Raw genomic sequence first — 16,414 nt, forward strand, 5'->3', positions numbered from 1 at the left:
GCCGCCGGCGTCTTTTCCCAAGGCGAATCGATCGAGGCACAATTGAAGCTGCTGTTACGTGTTTACTGCCGGCAGATTGGTCGAGTGTCTCCGATCTTTACGCTGCATTGTATCTATGCGCTCCGTGTGGAACAGTGTGTCCTGTTTGTATACTCCGTTGGGCGTGGTTCTGAGCCGAGCCGTGCCTCGCACCGGTGAAACGCAGCTGCTGCCGCGCCCCTACGTCATTGTTTGTTGCGCCGCGCTGCTCGCGCTTCGCACCTGAGCCAGCCCCGAAGCCGCTGCGTCTCAGACCGGTCGCGACAGCGGCGCGTCCTTGGGTCTCGCCACGTGAGGAGCTGGCCACTGCGCGGGGGAAGCCCTTCGTCACGAGAGCCAGCCCCGAGGAAATTGCGTGGCTTCCGCCTTTCGGGCATGTGCCGCCGCGAGTTGCTGTCACCCCTGCATTATCGCCCTCGATAAGCCACAGACACGCCTCGCATTTGGGAGAGGAGGACGTGTAAGTTCACGCCGCGAAGTCTTCGATAGCGTCGGCGAAGTTTCGTCTCCACAGCTGGACTTCCCGGTTTCGTTTGTGCTTTTGCGAAACCCTCCGCCGAACCCCCGGGCTGCGCGAATATCTCTCGCAGCACTGCGCGCTAAGTTTCTCGTAGAACGGCGTTAAGGTCCCTTCTTCCGAGTCGCGACTTGTCTCTGCGTTTGACTTCCTTCCGCGCTGGACGCATTTCAAGGCTGCCGATTCCTCGAAGCGGCTTCGACGGGGGAAGCCCCCGGTCACGAGTCTGCCGCCTCCGAGGATGTTGCGTGGCTGCACTTCCGCCCTTCCTCTTTGTCACGAGTGATTATACAATCAGCTCGGCGAAGGAAAGAAGTACAGGGAACCTTGCTGAGCGTCAGCACCTATGAGGGAGTTCTCTCTCTTTAAAACATCCAAGTTTCAGTCTGCCTGCCCAGTTGTTGCGCGTTCTTCGGTGGGTAAAGGCGTTGCATGTCATATTCTTTCTGCGTGTGCACGGCATCGATTTTCCAGCCGAGCACTTTAGGTATGGATTTGGTTGGCTTGCATTGGTTGAATCACTCGCTTCGATGCGTATCAATACTCTGCATTACGAAACTTCGAGTGCTGTCAGCCAAACAGTGAGCTTTTATTGATTCAGAACCTGTCAGATGGGCCAGAGTATGTTCCGTGCCAGTTTGTGCACTGTTCAGACGGGAAGGCATTGTTTAGGTTTGCATTGCATTTATCTTTGTCACATTCCATAGATGCTTTTGGTGCGAAGGTTATGTGCACAGACGCACAGGCATAAAACGTTATTTCTAACTCAAACTTTTTTTTTGCTATTTGGTCTTGTGCAGTGAGCGATCATGTTGCATATGCAATTCATATTCTTAATTTATGGTTTCGTATTTTGTGCTCCAGAAATTTGGAGCCGTTGACTCTAGCACCCGTCATAGCCTATATTTTTAATCATGATGTTCAATTGAATACACCATGCAGTGGTGCATTTTATTGCAGTCATATTTTGTTTAATGATAACGCATGTGAATTTTTTTAATACAGAAATACTTAACAGTGACAACATCGCTTGTTTTTGTTATTAAATTTGTTGAACAAAAAGATAGAGTAACAAGGGTGCAAAAAGAAATGATGGAATTGGCTTTCCATAGGTTTTATGACTTTCTGTAAAAAAATGAGAAAATTTTCTTAGTTCTGTGGCATCTCTGACAAATATGCAATACCATGGTGCATTAGATAGCCTTATTAGTTGTTTGTATGCATGGCACAAGGACTGATCTCTAAACTGCTTCAGTGGTACATACAGATGTGTATTGCACAGACAGGGCTATATTGCAGATCGGTTAAAGTAGAAATATAGCATTTTATACATTCATGCAATACTTATCAGCTAGATAGCAAGAATTTGCAGGATAGATGACAGTGAGTTGTGGTGCATGACACCCTTCATCCAGATTGTAAACATCTGTTATATCCTGCATGTTGCCAGGCTGTTCTTGATTACTTTGTCTGCCCTGTATTCATTTAGTAATGTGCACATTGCAATGTACATGCTAGTGACATGATTTCTGGTGAAAGTAAGCAGTGCATTTGCAGAACTTCAGAACAGGTGCAATTGCTTCTTGTAGCTAGAATTTTCGACGCATGTGATATTAGTTTTATCTAGGAAAAATGTGGCTTGTGCAGCAGTTTTATACCAGTAATATTGCATGCTGAAGGAAATTATACCTAGAAGCAAAAAACTATCTGCTGAGTAGAGAGCACACTATTTTCTAGTCACGGACCTGCAACATTCTCCTGCCCAAGAAGCACCGTGCCAGCCAACTTCCATTCCAGATTGCTGTTTCTTGTCCCCCTGCACAAGCATCAGTGGCCCCATTTTAAATGCTAAATTAGATGAGAAGGTACCAGGTCACTTGAAGATGCTTCTCTTGGAAATTTCTGTGCACTATCGTTCTGTCTAAGCTTCTGTGTCTGCTTTGTTTGAGTAGGGTGCAACACTAGGGACATGTCACACTTATAAGCGCACTTCTTCTTTTACACTTTTTGCACAGGACTGAGAGACGTGCTAGTGCCAAAGTGTTGAGTGGTGGTGTTGGTGGAGTGCGTCCCGAAGCCTGCGACGGCCATGGCCGAGTCCAAGAAATTGGGCAGCTTGCTGCTTGAGATGAACCGCGACCTAAAGTGCCGCCAGGGATGCAGCTTCTACGGGAACCCAGAGTGGGATGGCTACTGCTCACAGTGCTACAAGGAGCTTAAGGCAGCCCAGGCAGCGGCAGCATCTCCGGCCAGCCCACTGGGAACCCAGCCGGCACGGCGGTGAGTGGCAGCCTGTTTCCTTCTCGCGTAGCTCAAGAATGTGCAATGGTCAGGTAACGTGACCTAAGGAGGTGGTACAGGCACCACAGTGCTCATGCACGGGGGCCACCTAGTGGTGCAGAATGCAAGTTCACTGCACTGCTCTTTGGATTAAGAGTAGGAGTGAAACAGACCCAGACACACGCGTTGTTGCCAGATGTCTTACAGTAAAAGTAAACACTCTAATAGGCGCAGCAAGCATACAGGAGTTAGCTGTTTTCCCAGCCACTAAAGGGCAAGTGGCCCTTAGCTGTTCGGGCCTTTATGATTATTCTCAGAATTCCTTTTCTTTTCCCTCTCTTTTAGTAAGGGACACATATTAGTACATTATTAATGCGATCACATTTAGGTTGTCATCTCACAAAAATTTCCGGCTTCTCTGTCATGAAGTATCATGATTGGTTGAGAGGATTGTGACATTATCAACACCTCATGATCACCAGTGGACCAATCATAAGGCTCCCCCAATTTTGAAAATCTGAGGACACCCATAATTTGGAAGTAGGCCCACCCCAGAGAATGGATTAGGGTGGCTTAGTGGGGGTTAATATGTAGATTAAATTGTATTAGTGGGTGGATTTGGGTAGATTAGTGGGTGGGCTAAGGTGGATTAATTGGTGAATTACACTGGATTGGTGGGATGGATGCCATATGATAATCCAATGGAACGTACTGAAAGGTTCTGAAAGTTGATGACTCATGCATAGCATATAAGGGCAATGGAACCGATGGCAACCGTAGTTTTGATGGGACAATTGCTTGAACATTGACACTCTTTGTAGACACCATAGCAAACACCCTAAATGCTATCGCATTTTTTTTTAAGATTGTGGTTAAGGAGGCTCCCAAGTTTTTATTACCGTTATTTAGCGACGCTTTGGGATGTTAAACCCGATATACCACACTGTGCCACCTTTTATTCAGAGACGGTAGTTTTAAGTTTTCTTAACGAGCATGTTATGTTCATTTTGCATCTTCGAGCCACATGTAATTTAGCATCTCAGCCACTGCCTAAATGGGCAAATAGAAAGGTGGCTGCATGTGTTCACTGGGTAATATTAATGTTTGAGGGCCGCTGGAGCAAGGATGATTCTTGCATTTCTATAATATTCAACAAAAGTCTTTTCCTATACCTTGTTCTTGGCGCATGATGGCCTCAGTTGCCTATGTGCCATAAAACACAACACCAACACCAAGAAAGGTGGCTGCAGCACTTCTAGCTCGGAATGCTGAAAAAAAATTGGAGGGCACACTCAACCTCTGCCTTAAGGGCATGACACGATAGCGTTAATGGGTTAATGCCCATAGTATATGCGAAATTGGTCTTTCTCTGCTTAATATTCATAGATCCTGAAGGTCCTCACACCACTCCTGGCGCAGTGGTTAAGTGATGTGCCACTGCCCTGCAATGGCAGGCACTGCCACTAGTGGGGCTTGTGCAACACAGGTTGCTCTTCCCGAGCAACCTCTCATGACTAACCATTAATTTAACTGCCACCTGCCACTGCGGGTAGTTTGCTCACAATCCGGTGGGCATGTCGCGATGAGGTCACCTGACCTAGCTGGCTCATCTGCCCCCTAGGTCACTTCTCTGGAGATTTTTCATGGATTTTTCGCACACACTCAGCGACGCTGATGATGGTGCCGGTTTTTCTGTGACACGATCTCTGTGACGCTATACTGTTAAATGTAAATGTCTTTTCCAACATTTTAAGAGTGCTTGTGAAGTACTTCATGGTGTATATTCATAAAGAGGCAGTGCCATTGAGGTGGCAGGTCTAACTATGGGAGTTTTCTTTTGATTGTTTCCTGCTTTTTATACAGAGCACATTTTCTTGAGAAGCTTTGGAAATGAGAACAAATGCACCTGAAAGTGAGGATCATTGTGTGTTACAAAATATATTACATTTTGGTGCTAAAAAGCATTTTCTAGGCTCATGATTAGCGAAGTAAGCATAAACGACATATTCTGCCATTTTCTTCGTCTTGGTGCGGGGCATGTTTCATATTTCTCTCGACTTGATGATATTGCTGATATTATTTATTACAAAATTATTAACAATAAATGTTTATTAATGAAAATGCATTTTTAGCAAAAATAAAGTCATCTGAAAGCCTTTTGCTTATGAAAAAAATCTAGTCTGGAAATTTGTGAGTGCTGTTAGAAGTTTTGGGTGTATATTTAGTTTACAGGCCGTCATTGAAATTGACACATTGGCATTTTGCCATGTCATATTGCATCCCCAAAGTGACACTAGTGTTGACGCAAAGTGCACTTACTGCAAGTGACACTGAAGTTGGTCCGGCTGATTAGGATATTAGTCATCCTCTCGAGCTCATGCTACAGTAGTGGTCTGGCAGCACATGGTGCTTTGTGGTGTAGTTGTAATTTTCTGGAGTTAGTATATCTGTAATTTTACCGTAGCCCGTGCATAAAATAGCCAATCGATCCAAAAGTCGTCACTGACCCATGAGGGATCGCCACATCAAAGCAGTTTTGTAAGATGACTGTTCAGGTCTTTTTGCCTATTCCCAGTCAGCAGGCAGACAAATGGTGAGCCTTGCATGTTGAGATGAGGTGATGCAAGTGCACAGTTTATCTTAGTGCCATTAGTATGCTAGCTACCAAGGGCGTAGCCTACCCATGCCATTCTGCGAGTATTTTCCATAACTTGCAGGCTCAACAACTCAAAAAGCTGGAGCTTTTTCAAGGCTCGTAACTAAGGAGTAAGGAGCTTAAGTAATGGAACCTTCGTTTTCGTTTTCATTTATTTTTTGCTTACTGGTAGCCTGCAAGTGGTATTGCAGAGGAATGTGTTTAAAAAATTGCTGTGGCAGAGCAGGATCCCGAGTTGTGAGGCTTCAGATAATACACTGTTAGCTTATGAGTTTCAGAGAATGAGTCCCATCCCGAAAAGAGGGGACTTCGAGGGTGAGTTTTGAGGACTGTTCAAAGGGACACTAAGGACAGCTCCATCTAATTTTGTTCTTAGTGAAAATATTTTTTGGTGCTTTCTGGCTACGTTGATGTTTGTCTACCAGGAAATGACGCATTTGTCGCTGAGAAAATTGGACTTAAAAATTTTCGTGCCCCTTGAATCAAACTCATGACATTAAGACTGAAAAATGCTCCGTGATCACCATTATGAACTAGCTGCCAGGGATCTGTTTTGGGGGAACCTGAAAAAAAAAAACTGTCTTGATGCACCACAGTTTGCGTGCAATACCTGTGTTTAGTTCTTTTTTTTATCTTTTCTAGCGAGTAAAATCTTTTTTTGGTGAAAGAAGCATCTTTGTCATTGCAGAGCAATAGTCTATTGGTGCAGGCCAACTTCAATGTTTCCTCGGTGCTCCTTAAAGAATGTTGCTTTAGAGCCAACATGTGGTGCTTGCCATTTGCAGACTTTCACATCTCCGTCATGCAGCCTGAGCTAGTACGTTAAGAAACTGCTGTTTGTCATCTGGGGTATGCTGAAGCACTATTTGTAGAAGCTTCTGTTTTTTGTCTCTGCAGCTTTCTCTGCTCTTTTGCCACTGTCAACAGAGGCTCCTTTTTTATTCTCATTTTGTGGTACATTTCTCTGCAGCCTTGTTTTTACAAGGCATCAACTGGCCGCTGGCAGCGTTCTTTTTTGACACAACCATTGCCTTCCTGACACGACTGAAAGCTTGAGGCATGGTGAGGGCCATCAAAGAAATGCAAAAGAAGGAGCAGGCAGGATTGTTGTGGGTGTCCTTAAAGCTGCGACCTTTACTCGTTTTGATTGAGCCCTCTGATTTCTTTCTTGTGTAAACAGACCACTTTGTAAGATGGTTTCGTTTTCCTCATGTGAGCGGGGAAATTTGTTGTGCTCCATGGTACTGCGCCACCAGGTCTAGCCAAAGCGCACATATTTTCTTTTTTGTTTCTATTGTTCTTGAGCACGTGCAGCTTTTGACATTCGAGCCAGCTTATAGCTATTCGTGTGACATTTTCCGTACCTTGCTACATGTAGCTCTTCTTCCTCAGGTTCATGAGCCTCATGCCGAGCGAGAAGATTAGCATTGCTGCTCTTGACTTTAGTCTGTTGCTCCCTTCCGTCTCCTCGACTCTTTGTGCCTGTGTCACCTTTGACCTATAAAGGCACTGCAGCCACATCAGGAGGCATTGCTGGCTTCATTGCTATCCAGTCATTAGTTCCACTGTAGCAGCTCAGTATCGGAGCATTTTTGCTTCGTGACTGAAATTGCTTGTGGTACTTTTTTTATTTATGGTTTCTTTGCTGCTTTCATCGTACCTGCATTTTCTCTTTTTCGATTTCTCTGCTCAGTGGCGTGACTGTAGCCGCTCTGGCTCAGTTCATTTTTTACGACCAGCTTTCAGTCACTAGTGCGTAGTGTTTGCCAGAGAAAAATGAAAGAAATCGGGAGATGCAATATTGTAAGAGGGTTGCAGTTTTGCTCATATGTCCCTAGTGTGAGGGGGAATTCACAGAGGAAATTCTTGGTTATTTTAATGTAGAGTTGGAATTGTGAGCCTTAGTAATTGGTCTCCGATGAGCCAAAAATTACGAGAGCATGAAATTTGTTTGCAGGTAAAAAAAAAAGTACAGCGGTCATAATTTTTGAACAATTGATGAGAAGTTTGGAAGTGAAAGTTTGGAAAGGCGCGTTTATCTGTCCATGGTCCATGTGTATGCTTGTGCTACACACAGAAACTGCAGGTGCCCACACATTTTCCTTAATCACGACATGTGGATATTTTTTTATGTGAAGTGCTCTTTTTCTTGGGCAGTTCATTTTCAAAGACAGTGCATGGTGACTTCTTTCTGTGTTTCATCTTCAATAATGTGTTGTAGTGTACCATTTAGTTACACCGGGTTCCTTGTATACTTTCAATCACTAGTTTAAGGAAGTAATATCGGTGACTTTGGAAGCTTTTTTTGAGCGGGGGCTCAAGGCTCAAAGCTGGTCAGCCGATGGGAAGAAAAAAAAATAAAGAACTGAACGCATCCTCACCTTTGCTTGTTCTGGGATGCCTGGGAAGTAACTAATGTATCCAGTGCAGCATGTGGTTGGGTATATATGTGCACAATCATAATTTGGTGTGGTTAACTTTATCGATGACTCTATCTGCTGAACCTGTCAGGACTAGTTGTTCAACTAAGCATGTGGGGATGTTTATATTGGAAAGAGCATCCACAAAGCAGCTGGCACATTGACGCTTCTGAGTCAGTTGCTTAGTAAACACGCAGGCATGCCAGAGCAGCTGCATTTCTAGCCATTCTTGCTTGCCTTTGAATGTTTAGTATTGCCGCATGGCTTTTTGTTGGCGTGGCTTGGCAACTGAGGTTTGCGGAGGCATCCTGTGCTGCTTTTATGCCCATACTGTTGAAGCATGACACTTTGTTCATGTCCTGTTTTGCTGACTTTGCGCATGCATGGTGGCTGCGAGGACAAAGTGAGACAATGGAGTCAGCTGGTGTACACTTTCAAAGAAGCACATTTCTGTGCTGCAGGCGCGGTGAGAGGTCATGATGTGGCGACAGTAAGGCAGCCATCACTGCTTGCAGAAAGCCAGTTCCCCGTGCCTTCACAGCCTGTCGCTTTTGTTTCATGTTCGCCTCCCCCGCAGGTTGGATGACTGTGGATGCTCGGCTATAAAATATGCAGCTGCGAACCTAACAGGCATGAGCACATTGTCGGTGTCCACACATTTCCAGTGCAGTGAACTGTTTTTATGAGTTTTTGCTTGGATTCAGTCTGTAAACAGGAAAGGCAGTGACAGGTAGACGTAGTGCCTGCATTCACTGGCCTCTGGAGTGATAAAAATTGCAAGGGGAGAGGAAAGTATGGTATTAAATTGAATGTTCTGCCATGGTTCAGGGCAGTGTTTGATCAAATCTGTTCTGATCCTGCGCTCAGTGTTATCAGGGACGATCGTCATCAGTGTGGCCACAGGCAAACATGTGAGCGAACATTTTTTGAACTGACCCCAACACTGGTTCTTGGTTTTGCACAATCTTGCCTAAAAGGCCAGGGTGAAATGCCACAGGTGCAACATTCAAGCTCCATTGCGTCAGGTTGTCTCTCGACAACAAGTTGCTTGTCGTGTATCCTTGGCTCGGCATCTGTTTTGTGCCTAAGCTGTTGGGAAAAGCTAAGATAGATGAGCCTTTTTAGCATTCGTAGAATGTGCTCTTCTGCCTTTGTCTTGCGTTGCCTTCTAGGTCGGTCTGGCCTCACTTCAGACTGTTCAGCCTTTGGCTGGTCCCTCGTGCCCAGTAAGGGACAGTGCATTGTTTGTTTAGAGCCTTCCGACTTCTGTGTTCAAGAACGCCCCTGATCTTCACTGCTCTCATGACAGAAATTTATGATGAGGCATTAAAAAGAACAAAAATAAAATTGCCTTGCCTGTGCCGCTAGGTATAGCAGGCTAGAGCTCTCATGATAGATAGACCCATTGTTTTGACTCACATGGCATGTATTGTGAGTGGATGCATTTTATTATCTTTGGAGCAGGTTTGGCTTTGTACGCCGCGTTTCCTTCAAAACCATTTAATCCCTGGCTATTGCTTATAGCCCTCACCATTTAGTTTTTCTCTTCAATTTGCATACCCAGCATAGCTACCCTTGTTCAGTTTTTGAATTGATCAGCTAGCGTAACAAGTAGTGAAGGACAGGTCAGTGAAATGCTGGCATCGCGCTAATGAGGAGTGATTAGTCACAACTTGCAAAAGGCGCATGCTAAGAGGGTACAGGGAGACTCAGTGGCACAGCCCACGTCCTGTGGGGATGTAGAATGCCTCTGCCATCTCCTCACATTCTTCTTCTGTAGTACCTCTGTCCTCAAGGGAAAGTGTCAAGGTGCACTTTCTATCTTCGTGGCTTGCTTTACCAGTATCTTTGCACATGCCACCGAGCTCTTAAAATGTCTCGAAGAGCCGGCGACAAGAGCCATAGCAGCTGCTGCCGTCGTGATGCAACAGCTGCTAGCAAAGCTGTCCTAGCAACAGCATGTTACAAGTGCCTCCGTCCTCCTCTCCCCTCCATTTGCCTTCTCTTCTCTCCTTTTTTTTTCACTCTCTCTCTCTCTTTCCAGAGCACACCACCTGTCGCTTGTTGTGCATAAAGCATACGGCTGCAGTTATGGGTTGGCTTCGTGGAATTGGGGGGGCTTTGCTGCGGCATTGAGGCAGTGCGATTTCAGTGCAGAAAGCCGGCGGCGCTGCTTGTATTGTTCAGCTACCAGCCTGTCGTGGATTTAGACGGCCGTCGCAGACGGGCATGCCTGTAGACGGATGAGACGCACGGGTGTGTGAAGTCGCGTCGCTGTGAGCTGTCATCGTCGGGCTTTTTCTCGTTCGATGCGCACGGCTTTGAAGGGCCTCTTTTCTTCTCCCGTTGTGTTTGGTGGTGATGCCAAGCTGGCGTCTGTTGGGCTAGTGGATGACGGTGCGGAGGTCCGAGGAGGCTACTCGTTTTCTTCGTGGTGAGTGCCCTTTGTGCTTGTCTGATCACATAAAGGTTTGGTCTGAAAGAAAAAAAAATTGAAAAGATTCTTTTTTTTATCATTGAGTGGTTTATACCTTAATCTTATGAAGATAGCAGTGTTGTATGTTTCGTTCATTGAGAGGAGACACTGGTCCTCAGAACAGAAAGAAATGGCAGTGCGTGCTGATATTTTGGTGCACATCAAATAACCGCACGCGGTTGGAATTAATTGGGCGCCTTCTACTATGGTGCGCCTCGCGGACTGCTGTGCTCATTTGACGCATGAAAATCCATCGACCAGTTTACTAATGTTGACGTGGAGGTGGTGTGGTGCTGTGTTTTGATTCCTCAAGTAGCTCGGTCACTGAGACTGTTGTCTTGTCTTCTTTGTTTGGGCTTTCTCAGATGTGGCACCTTTCTGTTTTGATTTGTGAATGGCACAATTAGTGATCGTGCTTTTCTAGTTTATGCACAAAAAAGCAGCCTCATGTCAGATGGGGGAACTCATCATCGCCAATATAAAAATTATTTTTGTGCGACAAAACGTAAACAAATGAAGAATTCTTTCCATGCGGCCTGAGAACACTTCACTTAAAGAGGTGAAACTTGCTTTCATCCTACTGCTAGTCTTCTGTCTGTATGTGTGGCAGGAGGGGGAATAACTGTGGCACTCATCTACATGCTGGAACAGCCTTTATGGTTGTCTACTGTAGCAGTTAGGCCATTTTAATGAATAAGGTGCTGCCACAGTCAGCAAATGATTGTCTGTGAAGGATTGTTTATTAAGGGGTGTCCGTTGTTTTTGAAGGATTGTTAATTAAGATGTGTCTGTTAACAGCCACGTGGTCTCTTAATTCCTTCAGCTTTCCAGAATTCCCATTCGTCTTCTTGGAATTTCTCTATGTATGCATTTTCCTGCTTTTTTTTTCTTTTTCACAAGCACAGATCTGCTCCGCTTTTGCTCTGTATATTTCAAAGAAGCTGGCTCTGTGTTCGGTGAAGCCTTTTTTTTTTTTTGGCTCTGATAGTTTTGCATGTTTCCTTACTTGTTTTGCTTAACTTCAGTTGTGCTCATCTTGGAAGATTAAAGATCTCCTTTCTTGGAGGATTGCTTTCTAATCTTTGTTAACATTTTGTGTCTTCTTGTCCTCCTGGAAGAAACCGCATAAATTGTGAAACAGGAAAAGGTGTTTATGCTGTAAGAAGATTCGCTGCTAAATCGTTTGTTAAATTGTTTCATTGAATATGGATACGTAGTTCTCGGTATTCATCGAGCTTAGGAGTGATGAAATCTAACGTACACGTGTCTCCAAGGTTAAAGGGTGAAATGTGTTTGCCTTTTTCATTGCTGGAGAGAAATTATGCCCTGTCAGCTTAGTGTTGCGATTACATAAATATATCTGCAGAGGAGAACAAAGAAGAACTTTTTTGCATTGTTCGATGGAGGCGAAATGTTAGAGGCTCTTATACCGTGCGAAGTCTGTGCTTGTTAAAGTGCTAGAAATTATCCAGATCCCTTCGCTACAGCGTCTCTCTTAGCCTGAGTTGCTTCGAGACGTTCAGGCCCATGAAGCAATGTGCAAGGGTTGCTGCCATGCCTGTGGCAGAGGTGTGGACAGCGCAAACTGCAACTTTTCACTCAAGAATAGGTGTTTTTTCATACGTGACAGCAGCAAAGCTATAACATGAATTTCGCATAGCGGTCACTTTTTTTGCTGACTGAATGTTCTGAAGCAGGTACGCTTACCAGTATATCATGCCAGGGGGTCTTCTGATACAACTTTGTGTCCGTAAAGTTGTTTTTATTGTGATAAAAAGACAACAAAAATCAAAGAGGACACGCGCTACTTTCAGCTGAGTTTATTGACCAGAAAGAACCAGAGAATCAATCATTTGTATATGGGAGTGAGAAAATATGAGTTGGCAGTAAAGAATCTACCTACCAGCATGTCAGTTTTGCAAATGGGCACCTAATCTGCCCGAGATTTGCTAGAGGCATAGTTTATCAAAGAAAGAATATTTTTGCACAAGTTACAGCAAATTTAACTTCCTGTATGCCGTGTTTTAAACACTTTCCCATGTTTGCTTCACTTGTAAGTGTGCTTATACTGGCTACCATTTCTGATCAGTAAACACGTAATGAATATTGGCCATCTAGTTTAACACTGGGTCCCTCTCAGCTTTGTGTCACAACATTGTGGTGTGTGCGATATAGCCATTCTGTATTTAATGTAAAACTTTTGTTAGCGTATGCTCTTTTTGCTCAATCAGATCAACTAGCTTTGGCTATTAGTCCAAGGAATGGTAACATTCTGTTCTATCACATTTAAGAATATAAAAAAAAAAACTGCGTGAGGGTAGACAAAAGGTGTACAGTCATCCAAGAGTAGTTGACGCGAGTGCCGCAAGCCACGTTCAAATTTGGATGACCAACGGGAGTACTCTGGTTAAATTGATAGGCTTGAATACTCATATGCAATTTAGTTTGCCTGTGTAGAACCACTCAAAACGATGATGTGAGTTGTTGTACTGGGCTTTTTGATTACGTGTACCAACTGTTAACGTAAATAGCTGTTCCGTTTGCCTTTATAGGCACCTGTAGTTGTTTCTATTGTGCAAAAACATCTGGCTTCTAAAGAAAGGGTTTTGCTTTTCTTGTAAGTGTCTTGTCTTTATGGTTATTAATAGCACCCATAAGCAATGAAACTTTTCTTCTTAAAGTGTGAAAACATGATATGCTTTATATTTATAAAAGAAGTACGTACAAGCTGCTGAGAACGGTGAAGCTATTTTTACTGCTAAGGCACAATTTTTCGGGCTTGTACAGGATAGTGTTCAGTGACAGTAAACGTCTGAAATACAAGCTGTCGTTTTGTAACGTTTTGGAAGATGCCAGTAACACTGAAATGTGCATACGTCCGGTAGGGCTTTCAGCATCCTCAGACCTCTTCACCGTTTATGTAGTCAGAAGACTTTAGTCAGAAGAGGAAGCTCCTGGCATTGTGTGTCATGTGTGAAAGAGTAGGAACACTTAAGTGTCCCCATTTTTGTGGCCACCACGCTAAAATGGGCGATATCTGTTTCGCAGAAAATATAAAGTTGAATGGTATGTACAAAGAGAACATCACGTGCGGACCTAACCAAGCAAGATCCCAAATACACCACATTGAAAAATGGCCAGTTGGTCAGAACTTTCGATGTCTGAATGTTTTTTTCTTTTCTTTTCATAATCCTCAGGTCTTCATTTGTCTCGTAACAAAAAATTATAACAGTGTATGTAGTACGAACTTAGAAAATGGCAGTTTTTTGATGTCTGGTTGCTGGAAATTGTGAGCGAACTGTGCATCTAATGGCCTGAGCACACTGAAAATTCCGTGCCCTTCTGACAACGGAGCACTGCCACCTTTGTGTCGCTGTAAAGACGAGAGATCAGAGCTTTCACTAATGATTTGTAAAAAGACCTCAAATGTGGTATGTATCTGTACCTCAGTGTTTTCGATGTACAAGGGAAGTTGCATTGTAATTGAAAATTGCTTCAAGAATAATTGCCACATGACTGATGGAAAAGTCTCCAAAGGTGAACAGTATTTTTTTCTTGTCAAAATGGGTTGCATCCAACTGTACACCTGCACTTATAATAGCACAACGCCAAGGAGGCCTATTACTGAAAGATAAAAAAAACATGCTGAATGGCTCGTTTGATAGTTGTATTTAGCATGCAAAAATGTGGTATGTAGGTGCATCGATGTTTGTTTGCTGGCACTTGAAGCAAGTGGGGAAACGTGTGTCCCACTGTCTTACAAAGGATCAAGGTTGATTTTATGAGCTTCCTTTTATTCATTGATTGCAATCACTCATCTTTTCGGCATTTCGTAACACATGACAATAGAATGATCCTGTTATTGCGCATCAATCCTGAAATGTTGAGGTGTGCAATAAAGCTATCATTTATTTTTATATACCTGCAATGATTTTTTGTGTTATTTTTGTAAAGAAAGTGTCATTTAAATGTGCATGCTGGAGTGTGTTTTAGTTTCATGAGTACTGGACATCCAGAAGAAAAAACTAATAGCTTTGCGAATCAGAGCAGAAGTTTATGAACATACTGACAGAAAAATTGCTCACTTTTAGTTATTCAATACACCTGGAACTGTGATTGTTCAGCAACTGTAACAGCTAGCATCAAATAAAGTTCACTTCTGAAAAATTACAAAAAAGTTACATTTTCTATCCATAATTTCTGCTATGCTCTCGGCTGAGAGCGGCAGTATTGTAAAATAACTCCGTTATTTGTGTCACTCACACGTATACTTGTATGCGAACATGAAGTCATTGTTCATACCCTTCTGCTAGGCTCTTGGCTGAGAGCGGCAGTATTTTAAAATATAAATAAATAAATAATGACAATTCAGACATAAACAACAAAATAGTCATCATTGCCACATCCCCCCTTAACCAACCTGCACTTCAACTTTCGATGGCACAGGCAACTCGGCTTTAAACGTTATCACGGACTTGTCAAGTGTGGATGTGCCGAATGTTATAAATGTGTACGCGGTATACTTTATAGGGCTCTCATTTTGGGTTTTTGTTTTTTAGGCATTTTGCTCTGACAGAGCAAGTAAACAAGCATAATGAATAATGGCATGCTTAGAGCGAACAGTTGAGTATTTTGATGGAGATGGGGAGAAAAATTTAACTATGAATGATTACACATATCAGTTGTTAGTATCAGCCAGAGACAAGCATGGGAAGAGGATCAGAAGTCCAGCGTTGAAAGAAAGGCAAATTTGAGGGAAAGTGGGCATCAGTGACGTTTGATCTAAGTGCTTTCATTGACGTCAGAATGCCGTAACAAGGCTCAGGGGCTTTCAGTTATCCGCCACGTCGAAGCATCGACAGACAGGACATGCCTCGGCGTCTGTTGCTGCTAGTCTTATTGCACGTGTAGATTTCATTTTAGCTTTGGTTTCTTCCTCTTTTCTCTTTTTTTCTTCTTCCATGCCGGCACAGATGGCGTAGGCCTGGGCCTTTACCCTCAGCCTGCAAAGCCGGATGCATTTTACCCTGCTCTGTTGTGTTGTGCCCAGCTTTTAAAATCCATCATTTGAAGTAGGTCTAGGACTTAAAAGAAGGCAGTACCTTCCTCTCACCTGGTGTGGAGGCATGCAGATAACTTTCTCATTATTCACATGCTGATTGGCTGGCACAGCTCAAGCAGCTTGTCATGCACTGCCTTGTACCACGTATTGTGTGGCAGTTAATTCGTTGTTCTGCATATTATTCTAGCCACTAGTCTTGTGTCCTAGGTGGCTTGTTCTGCATAGCTTGTGTGCCCAATTCTGTTCATTTTAGCCGCACTCACTCGTGCTTAGATTTCTCGAATCAGTTAAATTTAATTGAATACTTGCTTCTGGCAACACTCATTTCTGCCCAGATTTTTCTGCACTCTTGTGCACTGTCAGAAAGTCCTCTTTTCTCTTTCTTCTTTTTGCGCTTTAGCTTTCTTTTGCACAAATTTCACTTTGTTAGTATTGTTTATTATTTTCTAGTTATGGACCAGCATTGTCTTGTTTTTGTTTAGCATTTTGCGTAGTGCATGCAAGAGTTGCATGAATATAAGAACCTTTCTGGCATAAAGTGAGCAACAATATATATGATCAGGCCTTAAAAGCAAATGTCTCTGTTCAGCTACTCCAAAGTCTTCTAATTTTTTTGAAGGACTATAAACACCGAATTTTAATTCCATGGTTTCATCTCTTGCATGGATCACCATGTGGTATTCACATATGACCGCTAAATAATTTATAATTCACTTTTTTTCTCATGCTGTTTTGGTTTCGGTTTCATCAACCGCATGATAGCTGTGACTTGTAAGAAGAGTTTAGGTCACGTAAAGCATGAAAAACTGCAATATATGATTGCTGATACGTCGTTTGTTATCATTCCAGCTTTTGAATCAGACTGGCTTAAGCGTTGTGGTCAGCTAAAACTATATAGTACAGTTGAACCTGGTTACAACAAAGTTGAAGGTGCCGAGCGATTACTGCATTATAGCTGTAGCTT

The 16,414-nt window shown here is 43.4% G+C and overlaps 1 protein-coding gene across 7 annotated transcripts in view; it reads left to right on the plus strand.

Moving 5' to 3' along the window:
• Window positions 1–16,414, plus strand: part of LOC144121606 (rab5 GDP/GTP exchange factor-like) — a 116,423-nt gene that overhangs the window by 74,695 nt on the left and 25,314 nt on the right. For 4 of the 7 annotated variants that reach the window (XM_077654907.1, XM_077654910.1, XM_077654909.1 and 1 more), the window contains exon 2: window positions 2,572–2,836. In XM_077654907.1, the coding sequence (XP_077511033.1) occupies window positions 2,646–2,836 (191 nt within the window). In that variant the 5' untranslated portion in view covers window positions 2,572–2,645. Of the gene's footprint in view, window positions 1–273; window positions 500–929; window positions 1,044–2,571; window positions 2,837–10,004; window positions 10,347–16,414 lie in introns of those variants that run through there. The other 3 variants (XM_077654908.1, XM_077654906.1, XM_077654911.1) reach the window with 3 other exon arrangements.

Source organism: Amblyomma americanum, chromosome 2, assembly GCF_052857255.1.
Source record: "Amblyomma americanum isolate KBUSLIRL-KWMA chromosome 2, ASM5285725v1, whole genome shotgun sequence".
NCBI classification, from domain to species: Eukaryota; Metazoa; Arthropoda; class Arachnida; order Ixodida; family Ixodidae; genus Amblyomma; species Amblyomma americanum.